Genomic DNA, 17,967 nt, shown 5'->3' on the forward strand with positions numbered 1-17,967 from the left:
ACTCAGAATTCAGCACATTTGATGAAACAACTTCTTTTCTTCAACAACGAAAGAAGATACATGGCACTTGTATTGTAAAAATAATTAAAAGTCATTGTTCAGGTGGCTATTTCATGAAGAAATTCCCCTTTAGAACATGGAGTATGATTACACTCATAAATTTAAAAATGAATAATAAACATGTATAACAATGCTACTAATGATAGAAAATTAAACAATATTTAATTATTGAAAGAGAGGACACGAGTCTATATGCAAAAGCAAAATCTATTTATTTATTACAGGGTAAAAAAAAATGCAAATACATTTTTTTTCTTTTTACAGCACTCATTGTCAATACATTGTATGCTACATGTGCCACATTTATTTATTTATTTGTGTGTAGTGTCATGGGAGTTTTATTACTCGAGACAAATATATTCGATTAGTGAATCCCGTTATTGAAGTAGGAACAAACATACGCCGGAACCATGCTTACGACACACAGGGGATGGGGGGAATCTTGAGGCTGCGACAAAGAGAGATGTAAACATCATTCAAACCAGCAGCGGATTGTAAACTGTTCAACTATTGCAATATTTTATGCCTGTAAATACAAAACACTAGCTTATCGAAAATGATGCACTCCGAACGGCTTTCCTGAATTTCCGGTTGCACGTCACTGACACTTCGTTTAAAATGGCAAGTTAACGGTCAGATGTTACGTAACCCGGTGCAGTGTTAGCTAAAACAGGCTGTTAAAGTTTACATATTTATTCTTTGACAACGTTTATGGACGGTAAAATAACGAAAGACGACGCGTTTTATTTCAAATACAGCGTAGTTTTGTAGAGAGAACAAATTGTTTGTAATTAGTCTGAGCTGAGCAGCTGTGGTATTTAGTTAATTGTAACTGATTAGCAGCTTGTGAAACAGGAAATTAGCCTTAATGTGAGGCGTTATGTTTTAAACATAGAATTATATATGTTGGAACAGCTTACAGAGAAAACGGGAATTTCCTTAAATGGAGGCTCAGCTAAGCCAAGTGAATATGAATTTCTTTTTCTTTATTTTATTTGTTTTCTATTTACAGTGGAGCCTAAACACCAGCACTGAAAGCCTGTCATGTATTTATGTCAAACAAAGTCGAATCGAAGTTTAATTGTGGCAAGAGAAAATGAGTCCTCTGTGCATTAAACCCATAGTATTATTGGGAATTAGTTTAGGAGAAGTGCACCTACTGAACACTTTCTCTATTTTCTCCAAAGTTATTACCTTGCTATAACCAGGAAACGTCATTAAATCATCAAACAAATGAATTTTCTCCTTGTCTTTCCTTGCAGATATACCATATTCCCTGGATCTACACACCGGTGAGGACTATCCTGGCAATCTGGCACCAGCTCACCAAAACTGAGGTGAGGACGCTCATCTGAAATATGAAAATGTGTAATTCATTCTAGAGACTTCACAGACAGTAGCTAAGTTTCAGTAGTATTTGTACAGTGACTTTTTTTTTTTAGTTGTAATCTTGCCTCTGTACACTGCCACAAGAAGAAATGAAGCATTCATGATGTGGTCTGAAACATTGACTTTAAGCTTTAATTCAAACATATTGCAAATTCACTGTGGTGGTGTACAGAGGCAAAATAATACAAACTGCATCACTGTCCAAACACTCGTGGACCTGACAGTAATTCCACTTTGAAAGAAAATGATTGATAAAAGGTAAGTGAAATCTCTCCAGGCTAGGGGGACTGCATTTTAGTAACATGCATCATAAGACTGAAGGCTTTTCTTTTCAGATCCCGGAGTTGGCCAAGTGCTCGGTGCTGATGAGGGAACGCAGCAGAGTGGAGGAGACGATCTACGCCATGCAGCGAGCAGGTGCAGGCAGTCTGCAGGTGAGAGCACTGAGTGGACGTCATAAACAGGAATGTTGGGAGATAATTAAAACGATTAGACGAAAACAAGTTTCCGGGCACTGAAAAGCTTATTCAATTTGAGAGGGATATCTGAATATAATACAGCAAATAGTCCCAAATATACAAGGTTTTCTGTCAAACACATTAATTGATTTAGGCATTTATTCTAGTGCACGTGCTTGGAGAACTCAGACTTCACAACCTCTGAACAGTGGAAAAGGTATTATGGTAAAGAAGCAATAAGTCTGAACTTCAGCTCCACCTCTGAACCTAACTCCGCCCACTGCATGATTTTGAAAAGCTACAAAAACGGGCAAGCAGCTGAGAGGGGAGGGATGTGTGAGGCAGGAGTAGCTTAACGACAAACCCCAGAGGAGAGCGAAAGGAAGACTGAGAGTGATACACCTAGAGAGCTGTTTTTAGGCAGAGAAACATGTTGATCCAGTCTAAGATCAGAGCTGTCGGAGAGGAGGCAATGCAAGTACAATAGAGGGAGGAGGTAGTTTCTGATTTGTAATGTTAGTAAGGAGGGTAGAAGGAGCATCTGCTGGGGAAGAATACAGACTGGTGGCATTTCTACCACTGTGAAAAGCACAAATCTAAGCCACTCAAAATTTTGAACGGTGGTGTAATTTATGTGGGAAAGGGAGGGTTGGTGAGTGAAGGACTTGTTTGTTTTCATTCACTCAGTTAGTACAAGGTGCTGTGCAAATAAAATCTGATCAAGTGATTGATGCAAAGTTAAACTTCAGGGTTAGGACTTGAGAAAATGTACTGTATATTTCACTGTATGGAATCTTTGGTTGGTTGCTGATTTTCATGGAGATATCTTTCCTTTTTCACAGGTCATCTCAGACTTTGACATGACACTCACCAGATTCGCTCACAACGGCAAGAGAGTTGCCACCACCCACAGTAAGCACAAAGATCGTCTCATCATTCTAGACTTTTGTTACGTTGTTCTTCTCCTGTGTTGACTTGAGTGTCTTGTGTCTTTCTAAAACTTACAAACCTGTTTTCTTTGCTTTTTTTTTTAAGACATCCTGGATAACCGGTTGCTGATTAATGAAGACTGCACTAAGAAAGTCAGAAATGCAATAATTTCACTCCACACATTTCTACTGCTGCAATTTTTTTGTCCAGATCACGATTTGCTTGGTTCTCTTGAATTCTGATCAATTGATAAATTTGTCAATTATTGTGGAGTATTTCTTGTTGTTCCTTTGCAGATGAGGGAGCTGTTGAACATTTATTATCCCATCGAGATTGATGCTAGTCGGAGTGTTGAAGAGAAGCTACCTCTCATGGTGGAGTGGTGAGAAAGAAACTGATCAGGATAATAACTGTTCTGTTACACATGCAGGTTTTACAAACTTAGTTGATTAGTACATCTGCTTTTTTTTTTAACAATTCTACACATACTGCAAATATATTGTAAACTCTGATGCTTATACAATCTTTATACAAAGTTAGTACATATTATCCTCTTTGAAACGGAGCCCACAGCAGCTACAATCATTTATTCAACAAAAGCGTCAATGGATGTTGTATTGTTCCACTGAAAAGTAAGCGGCCTGTACTGCCCCTTTAGCAGAAATAACTTCTTTTAAGCGTGTTACAAAGTTGCCCACCAGTCTCTGATGCTGATTTGCTGAAATACTTCAGTTGTTCAGAGTCAATGTTGAGGTTTCTCGCTCACATACTGCCTGTTTCAAATCCACCCGCATAATTTCAGTTATGTTCAGATCTGACCTTTGACAAGGTTTTTCCACAACGTTCCATTTCTCCATGTGCCACATCTGCTATTTTTAAATTTAAATTATGAAAATGATTAGAAAATGTCAATTTTTACATTTGAGTGCATCACCTTCAATCAAGGCAATCAAAGTTTATTTGTAAAGCCCTTTACAACAGCCCAAAGGGTGACCACGGTGCTTCACAGTGAAAAACAAGAGAATAACTTAAAAACAATACAGAAACTTAAAACAGGACAAACAATCACACTTGCTCTCACACCTATGGGCAAATTTAGAATAATCAATCAACCTCAGTGCATTTTTGAACTGTGGGAGGAAACCCATGCATGCACAGGGAGAACATGCAAACTCCATGCAGAAAGATCCCAGGAAGGCCGGAACACCAACCAGGGATCTTCTAGCTGCAAGGCAAAAGTGCTAACAACCACGCCACTGTGCAGCCTGTAAAATATACAATAAAACAATAAAATAAACGGCAATAAAACAGCACTAAAATATACATCTAAAAGAAATAAAAGTAATAAAATGTCACTGTGCCGCTCGGTATTAAAAGCCAATTTAAACAGGAAGGTTTTGAGTTTTGCTTTAAAAAGGCCTAGGTCAGTGATGGTGCGCATGTCGTGGGTTAGGGGAGCATTTTCCAGAGCCTGGGTGCAGCTACAGAGAACACCTGGTCACCCCAGTGTTTGTACTTCAAGCAGCCGCTGATTAGATGATCTCATAGCTCTTTTTGGTCCTTTAAAGTTAAAAGCTCAGATAAATAAAGTGGAGCAAGTCCGTTAAGAGCTTTAAAAAGAAGCAAAAGTTTAAAAAGAATTCTTGACTGGGCTGGAAGCAAGTGGAGAGCGTACCTTTGTCCAGTGTTTGTTCTTTTATGCATGTTTCTATCCATATTGTACCAGTTATACCTCAGACAAATTAAAATGCAAATAGTTTTTTCCAATACTTTCAATACTTTTTGAGTTTGAGTTTTCTGTGCACCAAAGAAAGAAGAGGATGGCTGATCTTGAACTTGCTGCCCCCTACAGGTGGACCAAAGTTCACGAACTGCTGATTCAGCAGAAGATCAAAAAAGATTTGCTGGCCCAGGCTGTAAGGGAATCCAGCACCATGCTCAGGTACAGGATGTAAAAGATTGACTCGTAGTGACTGCTGCTAGAATCTGGTTTAACACTGCAGGTCACAGAATTCTGGGAGCAACAAAACAAACTTTATTAAGAAGGCAGCCTATAATTAGTCTTTTTTTAAACATTGTGTGAGTGACATGATCTGATTATATACTGCACACGGAATGAGTCTGCAAACAGCAGGGCTGGTCAAAGTGAAAATCGGTTACTACACTCTGGGGTTACTCCATCTTGTTCCATTTCTCCCAGCAATATCTCAAAATGACAGACGTCTTGTTTTGGAGTCTCATTTTCGATGAAAAATTGTGTTAAATCCTAAACTCACATGGAAGCTAATTGCATTTCCTGAGCCTGTTTTGTTAAGCTGCAGCAGCCAAAGATGTTGGGTTTGCATTAGCAGTGACTTCATACATTGCCTGTAAATGTTAACACAGACAGCAGCTCATATGCAGCTCTTTGATGAGCGGATAAAGACTTTTCTGCCATAGGTGATGACTTAGCAGAAAAGGACAACCAGTCAGTTACATCTACAGATGTAATTCCTTTTTTGTAGACCTAATTGTCATTTTGCGATTTATTTTTTCTATAAATGAGTATTTGTAATGACATTTTAATTGGTGAACAGACCAAAGTTTTGAAGAATTCACCAAGAATTAGAAACGTCACATTTTTTGGGATGTTAGTAGATTATATCTAACACTCCTTTTTCTGCTTGACAAAGGAGTGTAGCTAGAACCTGCAGTACTAGCTCAGGTAGACATACAGCGATTTAAGCCAGTACTGCTTTCTCTTCTTTCTTGTTAGAATTACTGAAAACCCTCTGGTCTCATGAGCGCTGTGTTTCTGTTTTAAGGGACGGCTACAAAGTGTTTTTTGACGGTCTGGCTGAGCATCAGGTCCCGCTGTTGATCTTCTCTGCTGGCGTTGGCGACGTCCTGGAGGAGGTGATCCGTCAGAACCACGTCTTTCATCCCAACGTTCACATCATATCCAACTACATGGATTTTGACCGCACTGTGAGTTTAACCGCAGTCTGCTTTACGTGGACTTCACATGATGCTCGTTATTGTGTTGAGTTAGTTGCATAATGCATATTTTTAGTCATTCTAATAGAGGAAATGGAAAATAAATCATCAAAAATATCAAATCTAACTTCATGTTATTACTAACTGGAGAGCTCATGGAAAACGTACCACAAGGTTTACTTAGGACACACTCTAATGTAGAGTCCATACCTTATCACTTAAATTTCACTCGAGATTAATAAAGTATCTGTCTATCTATATCTGACTTTTAAAGTAATCTTTCCTGCTGTATTTATTGCCTCTTTTTTCTGCACTGTCAGACACAATTTCATTTTCTGGACTAAAACAAGTTAGCATGAACCATTTATATTACATTAATTCGAGGCATACTGGACAAGCAAAGTAATACATTGCAAGGCAAGGTTGACAGCAGTGTTGGCTTCTAAAAATTTCGGCATTTTTTTGCAGCAAGGCCTGTGCACCTTATTTCATCTGTAATGCCTGTAGATTTTAGTACAGCCATTAAACCAGCTTAAGCATACATTAATCTAATTGTCTCGTTGATAAGGGGGTCCTGCGAGCCTTCAAAGGCCAACTGATCCACACCTTCAACAAGAGGGAAGGTGCTCTGTCACATGCAGCGGGCCTCAGAGAGCTGCAGGGTCGACCCAACGTTCTGCTGCTAGGAGACTCTCTGGGAGACCTCACTATGGCCGACGGAGTCTCTGAACCCCAGAACATCCTCACCATTGGCTTCCTCAATGACCAGGTCAGACTAACTGGTAGAGTTATCCTGGGTTTTCTTACGTCCATATATAAGTTTTAGAAACTGGGTGATCATTCTCTGTTTGCTTTGTGTCTCAGGTGGAAGAGAGAAAAGAGACGTACGTCAACTCCTTCGACATCGTACTGGTGAAGGATGAGACGATGGACGTTCCTAATGCCATCTTCAGGTACATTACCTCATCAAGAGACAAGTAAGACACACAGGAATGAACTGTGGACTCTTCTTGAACAAAGATGAACTGAACTGGTTCACTGCATTCACCACGATGCATGCAGGACAATCGCACATCCTCGCTTACCTCAAACCAGAACTCAGGACTGGATATTTCTGGAGGTATTGGTACAGCACACACACACTATTATCTATACACTGCTTAATCCTCTCTAGGGTTGCTGGAGTCTATCCCAGCTGACTCAGAGTGAAGGCAGGAGACACCTGGACAGGTCTGTCGCAGGGCTACACAGAGACAAACAAGCACTCTCACATTCACACCTATGGACAATTTAAAATCACCATTAACCTCAGCATGTTTTTGGACTGTGGGAGGAAGCCGGAGAAAACCCACACATGCACAGGGAGAACATGCAAACTCCACATAGAAAGATCCCAGGCCCAGGCTCGAACCAGGGGTCTTCTACCTGTGAGGCAACAGTCCTAACCACACTGTGCAGCCCACACACACTCAACTCTGAAATCTTTATTTTGAAACTGTTTTTGACTTGTATTTACTGTAAATTAGTCACTGTACCAAAGTGTTATGGTGAAAAAGGAAAAATTGCTGCTTGAGCTGGGCTTTGAGTTGAACTGTGCTGTAGCAGATGTAACTCGGTCAAAGGGGACTTTATGTTGTCTTGTGCACCTTCAGTGCTTCTTCTGACAATATTTCTGTAGTGTTTCTAATTTTGTCCTTTTTTTTCTCTCCGCTTCTTTAAGGAGAAAAAAACTTTTACTGGGGCTGCTTTTAAAATTTTAGTATGCTCATGTATGAGCAAAGTCATACAGCACATTTTGTAAATGTATCTGCCAGGTCTTAGACTTAATATTGACATTGTTCTAGTGTGTTTCATGTGTACTGTATATTACCTCTTTGTACATGAGGTGGAGGGATAACAAATTTACAAAAAAATGAATTACTGCTACCAATAACATTTTACATTGCAGTCGTTTGGGAGTAAAGCAGTCATTCACTAGATAGATGGCCATTATTCAAGCTTTTAAATTCTATTAGAGATGCTTCCTAAAACCTGTTAGTATTTTGTTTGAGCCAACATCCAGTAGTTTCCCACCAGCATTAACCAATTTTTAGATCTTGGCACATATGTGGGTGCCAACATGCTGAGAAGTTATTTACCAGCTTTTTAAAACTCTTCATGACAATTACAGATCTGAGCATCATGTAACATGCTACTGCTGAAAAAACAGTAGTTCCTCTTATTTTTCATCCAGAATGCAGAGCTGCAACATTTCCTGATATCAAACTACCCCAAAATGTTTGATCACTTTAACATATATGCAGGGTTATAGTGATGAATAAAATCACAAACAACTGATTTTTTTTTTTTTCGATTTTGAGGAGAACGAGCCACAGAAGTCGAGCTTATTGACAGCGGCTGTCTAATCCCTGGCTGCTGAAATGGTTTTTAGGGACTTGGAATGTTACCTTTCTGATGGTAAAGGAGCCTTAACTTGTGTGGGAGGTTGACAGAAGCAGACTAGATTTACTTGTTCTCACCTCAACATACAGCACAGGCTCTGGAACCAGTCTCCTGGATAGGAGCAAGACACTACTCTGGAGTTACCCAGGGTGAGAGGTGGCAGGCATACGCACTCAAAGCCTGTTCTGATTCTGTTCTTACTTTCATGTACAGGATTACTAAGGACTGGAGGCTGTTCAGTTGATAGAGAAATTTTGCAACTCTGCAATTTGTACTAAAAAATACAGCTCAAAAAGAAGCCAGTAAAATGTTTTCCAGCATACTGGCGCACCTCTTTTTTTGTCATTATTTTCAGATGTCAGGGTATTTTTGTGCTAAGATACAAAGCTGTTGAAAAACTGAAACTATTTTTGTTTTTCTTACAAACATTTTAATTAATGTGACTTTCAGGACATATAAAGGTGCTTGTTTGGTTTTCTGAAAAACAGCTGTCAAACACAGAACACAGTACACAACACTCAACTCCACTAAACATCCTTTGCACTATTTTCAGGTCATTTCAAAACACGGTGCAATGTGGTACGAAACATATTAAACCATGATGCTGTGTGGCAAACGTCTCTTGTTGCTTGTTTTTAAGATCTTGGAGGTTTATCCCTGAGAGAGAGTGAAGGCATTTTGTCCTCCTCACAACTCGTCGTGGGTGGCCTCTTCCCGCTCCTTGTCCTCCTCTACCTTTAGTTTGAGCTCGTTGGCGGTGATCATGCCATCTTTATTTCGGTCCTGGTTTTGGAACATGTCAGTGACGACCTGCTCCATGGTCAGTCCAGGCTTTATGCGACCTTTACCTTCTGCTACCTGCAGCTTGATGAACTCCCCAAACTAAAGTTCACGACACAGAAGGGGAAAATTCTTGATCAGTAACAGTTTTGTGGCCAACTTGCCACCAACAGAAACTGAATATTTCAGTCACTATTTCCACTTTTATTCTGCTGTGGTTTAAAGCAGGGATGTGATTTTTCCGCGAATTCGTGGAATTCCGCTTTTTTCAGGGATGGGAATTTACCGCGGATCCCCGCCGATTTCATTTATTTGAACGCTGATTTCACAAGTTTGAACACTTTATTGTCGCTGATACTCCCGCGCGATGGTAACGACGTTAACGACGACTGTAAACGGCCCCCCCCCCCGGTCAACAACTTTCCGCTAAAATCAGAACTTGCTGATCCCATCCCTGTTAAAGGCAACTGAACTTCTTTTTGGTTCCTGAACACATTTCACCTCTCATCTAAGACGCTTCCACAGTTCTGACTCAGTGCTCATTAACCACTCTAAACTCACATGAATCTACCTCTGTCAGTTATAACTGAGGAAGCCTCTTGGGTCAGAAGTGAAACGTCTTCAAGAATCAAAAGGAAGTCCAGTCACTTTCTACTGAAGCACTTAGATTTACCTTGACTTGGACAAATGGCACCAACTGTTTATCTTGAGGCACTTAACTTGTATTTGACAGACTTTACTGCAACAAGCATCTACTGACATAAGAAATGAGGATTTAGGTGCAAAGCCAAACACCACAGCTCCGCTCCAGAACAGCTGCTAGACGCACTTTGACAGTTTTGTCATCTGTCGTCTCCACAGTCAACAACTGAGAGTCATTCTTAATTATTCTGATGGTGTAAGTTTCTGATGTCACCACCAGGTGGCCCCAAAGTAAGGTAGGCACTATAATTTTTTGCTGCTATACACTTAATTTTTATTATTTCAGAGACATTGTTCTTTTCACTCCTCTACATCTCTGTGTTGTGTAGTTTATGTTTACATCACAAGTTATAATTTTACATCCAAAGAACATCCTGTAAAGTATTTATTAGAACCTAAAAAAAAAATTCAGAACACCTCATTTAACAACAACAGAAAAGTGCTACATTACACCTGAATCATCATATCAAGTTAATGTTTTCTGATGTGTATTCCTAATTTTGACACTTACTAAAATTTTAAACTTATTTTTACTTAAAAAAAATAGGAATAGTGCACCTATATAGAGAATCTGAATGTGTCTTCTACTCCCCTTGTTTGATTTATCCTAAAAAAACATTTAATCTACACTTTTCAAAAAGAAACAAGGATACATGCTTCACACACAACTAATTGGGTCTGGACTATTTTATCAATAATTGTCAAGTTCTTATAATGACTATACATTAAATTGTAGAGTAGAAAAATATGATAGCTGAGATGAGAAGCAGTTGTCTTGTTCGAAGTGTCAGAAAACATGAGTCACAAGGGAGAACAAGGACACCAGGTAAGTAGAAATTTCACAAATTCAGCTGAATGTTTTAAAGCCTACCTCTGCTGTTTGTTCACTGCTTAGTAAAAACTTCAAACTTTAAGGTGCTGCAATTGCCTAGCATGTTAAATGACGATGGTAGTGGTCATACTTTCAACAGTAACGTACCTCTTCCTGCGGCACCTCTCCATTTTTGTTCAAGTCCAGGGCTTCAAACAGGTTTGCAGGACTTTCCTCGAGCCACACAAACAGGTAACCAGGCGGTACGCCCTTCTCAAAGCTCACCATCTCAATGTCAAAGACCAACACAGCGCTGCTCGGCACACCAGTGGCTGACGGAAGGATAAAAACAACATTTAACTTCACATCTCAATATCCATGAAAAATATACATGCACATATATGAGAGTGTGTAAAGGGCACACCTTTTCATCTTATTTTAAGATAAAAATAACCCTTTTTTTAATCCCACAGCAGGGAAATTTGTAAAATTACAGCAGCAAAGATAATGAAATATAAAATAAAAATAGATGAGAACATACACAAGTACTAGTTAAAAAAAAACAAACAAACATTGGACATATCACTGGTATTGCACAGATTTTTTGAAAAATATTGATAGCATACTATTATTGCCCAGATTGTATGCAAGTAGAAAGACTAAGCTAATAGCATATAGTCTTGCGTATGTAGTGAAATAGCTATTGCACAGGCTTTTTAAAGTGCAAAATACTCATAATTCACATGGTATTGTACCAAAATGATGTCTGACAGTATTTTCTTTTGGTTGCTGGTTGTACAGTCTAACAGCAGCAAGTAGGAAGGACCTGTGGAACTTGCAGAAGTATAAAATCAGTTCAATTCTGTGCTCTAGCTCACGATTTTAAGAACCTTGCTAACATTAGCTGAGACTTCATACCGCAGAAATCTCACCTCCTCTTTCTCCGTGGCCGAGGTGAGGCGGCACCGTGATCAGCCTCCTTTCTCCCACACACATCCCCCTCAAACCTTCATCCAGCCCGTCGATCACCTTATCCGACCCGAGCACTGCGTCCTGAACATTCTCATAGTCGTGTCTGAGGAGGAGGTTCGTCATCAAGTAAGTTAAAGTGCGACTGCGAATGTTATGAATGTTGATCTAAAATTTCCCAAATATCAGCATTCAAATGGATGAAAACACGTGGTGGTGACTCACGAGGAGAAAAGCAGCGTGCCGTCCACCAGGGTGCAGTTGTAGTGATAGTGGACGAGGTCGTTCACCGCCGTGGTGTCGTTACACACCTCAGGTCTGTACAGGATCTGGATGTTCACAGTGTCGTTGGGGTTGTGGAAGTCAATGACGTGGATGTCGAAGACGAGGACGGCTGAAGGCGGGATCACATCACCTGGAGAGACCAAATAAAACTCAACCTTAATGGAAACACTTTATTACAGCACATTCAGCCTCATTTACTACCAGTAAGTCACTGATATGATTTGTTATCTGATTTCTGTGTCTTGATATATTAACTCTAATTAATAGGCTGAAATGTATTATGACTAGGTGATGGTAGTTACTATCGCTGGTTGTTTGTAAAATCAGTAATCTGATCAATCTTATTCAAATAAAATGTGAGAAAATAGTTTTTATAAAGTCTATGATAATTCTTCAGAGCTCAAATTCTGGCAAATTGTATTTATTTAGTCCAATGAACGACCCAAAGTTTAAAGGTGTTCAATTTACAACAGAAAGAAAGACAGCGAATCCTTACATTGGAGAAGCTTCTTGAATTTCCCCAAGAGGATGAATAAAGTATCTGTCCATTTATCCAGAAGTCTAAATAAAGCAACTGTTTGACATCTGATAAGTTGATAAGGAGTGGTAATGATTTTTTTTTTCTGTCTCAATTGTTTCAGCACTAGAACAATTGTAGCTACAATGTGTTTTCATTTATACTTGCATATATTCTAAAAATAATGAATAGTTTTTACAGTTACTTCTGGCTGCCCTAAGTATCAGTACATATCCAAGCAATGAAGTAGTTACAAATAAAACTAGCTTCTGGTCTCTAAAAGATAGGACTTTTGAATAGGACATTCTGTTTTGACCAAAAATACAGAAGCGAGATGCCCTCAAGACTTCAGTTGATGTCTGTCAGTTTGAGGTAGTTTTGTGGTACAAAGACAAGCTACAGAAGTTTACCTGCTCCTTGCTCTCCGTACGCCAGATGTGGAGGGATGGTGACCCTCCTCCTCTCACCAATGCACACTCCCTGCAGGGCCTGGTCCATCCCGGCAATAATATACCCCATCCCTATGTAGGTGTTGTATGTGCTGTTCCGCTGGTAGCTGTGGACAATATAAAAAAACAAAAACAAAAAAAAGATGTTTCAGGCCAAAAATCCACTTTTATATCATAAGAATAAAACTGAAAAAGCGGTATTATATCAATACTTTACAAAATCCTCTTCATGTAACTGAGCTCACCTGGTGTCGAAGGTGACTCCGTTCAGGAAGCTGCCGTTGTAGTGGTACCGGATATAATCTCCCACCACAGACCTGCGAGAGCACGACTCCGGTATCACCTGGTTCTCCACGGTGACGGTGTCTTTTGGGTTGTAAATGTCCACCAGCAGGACGTCAAACACTAGAGTCGCCTGGGAGGGAATCTCTGTACCTGACAGACAAGAGGGAAATGGAAAAAAGAACTTTATTTAGGTGACACATTTGTTCATTTCTAAGGTAATTAATTTTAGAATATCACTTATACCTTGTTATTTGTGTTAATAAAACTAACCAGTGTTGCTGTGATAGACAAAGAATTATAAAATACAGCATTAAACATAACTGCTCATTTTACTGAGGATGAAATATGGTCTAGAAAAAATGTTTTTTTCTTTTAAATATTTAAACTACTGGATGAAAGAGGCGAGGACTGACTTCTGCACAAATACGATTGGGATAACTATAATTACAGCAGATTTCACGTAATCACAGTACATTTCAACATTTTTACCAAAGCTTAGGGGAAAGCAGAGGAAAGGTAAATGATGTACATAAAAAGAAGTCGAGATATGAGCTAAATATTGAAGTTTCACAGTGGTACAAGATGGGTTCAAATGAGCAAGTAACTGGTTAAAAATAGAAAATCTAAATTAAATGAATGCATATGCTACATGTGACTATCCCTTGAATGTGATGCTGCTACGAGCTGCCATTTCCACCTTTGAAAATGAATGTAACAAAAAAAAAACATTTCATTTCATGAGCTTCTTAGCTGAGAGGGCGACTCATAAACAGGACTGCGTCAGAGATGCAGGTTCAATTCCAGCTCATGGTCCTTTACTGCAGGTCTTCCCTGCTTTCTTATCTCCTGAATAAAACCAACAAAACGGCCCAAAAACAACTTTGGCAAAAACGTCATAGGATGTTGACCTAAATCTGGAAAAACCTTTAAACGTCATAGTTTAGTATGTGATCCAGAATGTCACTAAAACGTCATGTTTAGTATGTTTAAACTACGACGTTTTAGTGAACTGAGCAGTCTTGGCGGAGTACTGCAATCCTTGCAATCATTTTACGCCTATTTTTACTTGTGCATCTCTTTTTCATTGTTTTACACCTCTTTTGGTCTTTTTAATATTCTTTGCAGCTGTTTGCTTCTCTTTGTTGAAATCTTTGGCTCTCAGTAGCTTCTTTTGAGCTAGTAGGTGTCTCTTTGTGGTTGTGTGATTGCCTTTACAAAAGGACAATGTTAACTATCAGTTCGCAGAAGCTCTGAACCTGGGCTCCTTGGTTCTTTAGGACTCTAGACTTGTGCTCGATAAACCCATTCAGTATTACAGCCAGGCCTTCTTCCCAGTGCAACAAGAAGCTTGAAAACATGCTCTGAAGAGTAAGTTTTGTTCTCCTGTCATTTGGATTTACCTGATCCCTTCTCTCCGTAGGCTTTGAATGGTGGGATGATGATGTTTCTGATCTCTCCCACACACATGCCCAGCAGGCCCTCATCCATGCCCTTGATCAGCCAACCCTCACCCACTAAGGAGTCTTGGGTCTGCTTCCTGGTGTAGCTACGTAGGGCTCATACAAGCGCAAAGTCAAACAACGTCACAGACAACAAACCTGGATGACACAGTGCAGAGACACAAGAGCTGTCATTCGGACGGGGCTTTGTGGGCTTAGTGAGATTTAGAAACAATAAAAAGGTTTTAGGCACGCAACTGTTAATGCTATTCTACTTCATATTGATGGATGCATTAAAAGGCCTCGTTTTGGACAAAAAAAACAGAACTCACCTGGAGTCAAAGGTGGTGCCGTCGAGCAGAGTGCCGTTGAAATGGTAACGCACAAAGTCGGTGCGCATCACGGAGCGTTTGCAGTCTTTGGGGGTGGTGACAGTTTTGGTGAGGACCATGTCGGCCTTGTTCCACAGATCCAGCAAGTGGATGTCAAACACCAGAGTGGTGTCTGGAGGAACCACGTCACCTGAAAACATGGTTAGATGAAGATAAGTATGAGTGGAGGATGCGGATGTAAACCTGACACGTTCTCTTTCTGTGTCTTCAGTGCTGGGAACAGCAGCAACCTACCACAATGAAAATTTGAAGTTTTGCAAAGGATTTGGATCATGCAGCAAGGCAGCGCTGCTCGATTTTTTTTTCTTTTACTGTAAATGATCCATTTTAATCACAGTTTTCGTCTTGCCGAATGCAACAGTTCCACCACAACAATTCCAGCCGTCGCTGTTTTGAGGGAACACCCAGACGGCATCCTTCATTTAGCCCCGCTACGGCAACTGTGATTGGTTCAAAGAAACACAAACAAGCCAGATCAGTTTTTCCTCTATAACAGAAGGATGGTGCGGTGCAGCCAGACCATAATGTCTGGCAAAGTCAGACTAGATGAAGGGTAGGCAGAGTCAGCAAAGACATCAGTGTGAAGGACTAAACAGGTATTTTACAGTTAAAATTATGACAGTGGTTTATATAATCCACACTGCATCTTTAGATATGCTTCATGACAGCACATTTATTCACTCAAGTGATCCATTCAAGTAAAATTAAGATATTTCAATTTAGTTTTCATTGTGAAGTGTTGCAAGTGTTAGCAACAACTTCAGATACACTTTTGTCCAGTAAGTTAAATAAATACATTTAACTTGCAGAATCATTACATTTTTTGGTATTTACATGTTTATTGGGACGTTATTTTGCATTTCAACAAACAACCAGTGGAAGGTAACGATGTACAATTAATTTCACGGATGTACTTCTATTTTATTTACCTATTTTGGGGACTTCATGCTTTGACTCCTCTCCATTTCAGAAAGAAATGTCATCTTTGTAGTAGTATCTTTGAAGTTATTTTTAAGTTTAAGATGTTACACAATTAATCAGACACCAAGCTTTTAAAATACAACACATTACTGAACATTAAACCAACTTTCTTGGCATCTGATGTCTTACAAAACAGCTCCACCACACAGTGATTTTTCACTCTGAAATTCTCACGTGATTTTATTTAAAACAGTGTCCGAATGATACAACTTCTCAGCAAACAAAACAAAAATAGTTGAAAAAGTCAAAAAAATAACTTTGTTTGCTCATCTTTTTTCTCATTATTCACATGAAAACCTCCCCGATTTATCAGTTGTCCCTTTATATAAAAAAAAACTGAGAAAGTAGTTTAAACAGCAGCATCTACAACAGCAATTCAATTTTAATACGCTAATGAGCTTATATATAATAACATATCAACAAGGGAACAAACCGTACTTTTACTTTTATACTTGTGCTGCTATGATTTTTACATGAGTAGGATTTTTATTTATAGTAGACTATGTTTCTGTTGCTGTATTGGTATTTTTAAAGCAAATAAAGGATCTGAATAGTTCTTCTTCCAGTGGCCATGACGCAGGTTTAATGTAATCAACTAGTTTGTGGATAAACATTTCAGTGTACAGTAGTAAGTGAACCAGCAAAACCAAACTGCATTTAAGTTTGAGGTTTAGTGGCACATGTTTAGAAATAAATATATAAATCAACAAAGAGACACAAAGTATTATCTGCATGGACAATGTGGAGCCTCCAGAGGAAAACCTGAACTCCTAATTATTAACTTGTGGAAACTTGAGCTCCTTAAAGTGTAAATAATAACTATATTAAAACACTGTGCACTGACCTGCTCCGGTGCTTCCATAGGCCAGGTGTGGAGGGATGGTGACGGTCCTGCGTTCATTCACACACATCCCCTGCAGACCTTTATCCACACCAGCTATGAGGCGACCCTCCCCAAGCAGACCCACCTTGGCTGCTCCTCTCTGGCGGCTGAAGAAACCAAGAGGTTGACAAAGGAAAAGTCAGAAGTGGGTCAACTTCTAGAGGACGTGAACTCTGGCAGGACTCCATCAGTAGACATTTATCTGGATGCTGGAAACTTGTTCTAACACGTAAATCATTGTCTCAGCATTTCTACATGACACTGCTCCTACAGAGGGCCTCTGCAGCCTAATTATTGAGAGCACTTAACTATAATAAATGCATTAAATTTGGGGATTCAATGCGCTCTGACTCACCTCGAATCAAATGTTTTTCCATCGATAAATGTGGCGTTATAGTGATAACGAACGTAGTCTCCAGTTTTCGCCTCCCTGGTGCAGACTTTGGGGATGAAGTATCTGTCCACGACTACATCTCCCAACACTGGACTGGGGTTACACTCCACGGAAGACCACGTAGTGAGCAGGAGAAACGCAACGCAGAACATGTTTTACAGAATTAAATCAATTGGGACGGATGAAAAGAAGAAGTAAAGACAGCAAGGCCGCCAAATGAATGGATCGGAGGCCGCGGCTGTGCGCTCTGAGGACGCAGAGGCTGCAGAGGTGGAGCAGAGCAGCGGATCTGAAGCCTGTAAACGTGGACAATCTCCAGGCTGCTGTACAGAGTTTTTACCAGAGTGGAAGGAATGTCGGAGTTAGGAAGCGCTTCTGTCAAAGCCAGCGCAGTAAGGGACAGGAACCGCTTCCTTTACAAAATAAAACGGGATCAAAAAGGGCTGAACATACTGAAGGAGTGCTGTTGGTAGAAGGGAACTAAGGAAAAATATTGAGACAAATAGAGCATCTTTTTAAAAACGTAAATTTTTTTAAATATTTTTAAGAGACACCAAATAATAAAATTGCAAAAATACACTGTGAATGTACATGTCTAATATAAAACAACCATAACATTTATTTTTTAAATAATTTTGCACATCAAAATGTATTGATGTTTTATAAATATATGAAAATGTTGCTTTAGTCATGTTTAATACTGTAAATACGTCTAAAATTAAATACTGTAATTTTCCATGCATGTTATTAAATGACAGCTATTTAGTTTCTTAGTATTTCTTTCATTACAGAAGTTTCCACAACAGAAATGTTGAAAGAATGTTT

The 17,967-nt window shown here is 39.4% G+C and overlaps 2 protein-coding genes across 2 annotated transcripts; one reads left to right on the forward strand and one right to left on the reverse strand.

Annotated features, from left to right (window-relative positions):
• Positions 1-471: 471 nt before the first annotated feature.
• LOC110972760 (7-methylguanosine phosphate-specific 5'-nucleotidase-like) lies at positions 472-8,871 on the forward strand. The gene is made up of 10 exons (XM_022223118.2): positions 472-681; positions 1,323-1,397; positions 1,785-1,883; positions 2,750-2,819; positions 2,943-2,989; positions 3,134-3,219; positions 4,690-4,779; positions 5,642-5,804; positions 6,382-6,582; positions 6,678-8,871. Exons 1-10 carry the CDS (start codon positions 679-681, stop codon positions 6,792-6,794), a joined length of 951 nt encoding a protein of 316 aa, XP_022078810.1. The 5' UTR covers positions 472-678; the 3' UTR covers positions 6,795-8,871.
• On the reverse strand, positions 8,859-17,651 carry fkbp10b (FKBP prolyl isomerase 10b). Its single transcript, XM_051939772.1, has 10 exons — positions 17,104-17,651; positions 16,710-16,855; positions 14,825-15,014; positions 14,454-14,599; positions 13,014-13,203; positions 12,730-12,875; positions 11,743-11,932; positions 11,481-11,623; positions 10,717-10,880; positions 8,859-9,137 (listed from the first exon to the last, which is right to left on the reverse strand). The coding sequence occupies exons 1-10, from the start codon at positions 17,292-17,294 to the stop codon at positions 8,943-8,945; spliced, it is 1,701 nt and encodes a 566-aa protein (XP_051795732.1). The 5' UTR covers positions 17,295-17,651; the 3' UTR covers positions 8,859-8,942.
• Between the last annotated feature and the right edge of the window lie 316 nt (positions 17,652-17,967).

This window comes from Acanthochromis polyacanthus, chromosome 19, assembly GCF_021347895.1.
Source record: "Acanthochromis polyacanthus isolate Apoly-LR-REF ecotype Palm Island chromosome 19, KAUST_Apoly_ChrSc, whole genome shotgun sequence".
NCBI lineage: Eukaryota > Metazoa > Chordata > Actinopteri > Pomacentridae > Acanthochromis > Acanthochromis polyacanthus.

Excerpts from the sequence above, each read along its gene's own strand:
- LOC110972760 (XM_022223118.2), top strand. Across the intron at positions 4,780-5,641 it reads GAATCCAGCACCATGCTCAG|GGACGGCTACAAAGTGTTTT; the intron begins GTACAGGATGTA and ends TTCTGTTTTAAG. Across the intron at positions 5,805-6,381 it reads ACATGGATTTTGACCGCACT|GGGGTCCTGCGAGCCTTCAA; the intron begins GTGAGTTTAACC and ends CTCGTTGATAAG.
- fkbp10b (XM_051939772.1), bottom strand. The coding sequence starts at position 17,294 with ATGTTCTGCGTTGCGTTTCTCCTGCTCACTACGTGGTCTTCCGTGGAG. Across the intron at positions 13,204-14,453 it reads CTACGGAGAGAAGGGATCAG|GTACAGAGATTCCCTCCCAG; the intron begins GTAAATCCAAAT and ends CTTGTCTGTCAG. Across the intron at positions 11,933-12,729 it reads GTACGGAGAGCAAGGAGCAG|GTGATGTGATCCCGCCTTCA; the intron begins GTAAACTTCTGT and ends TGGTCTCTCCAG.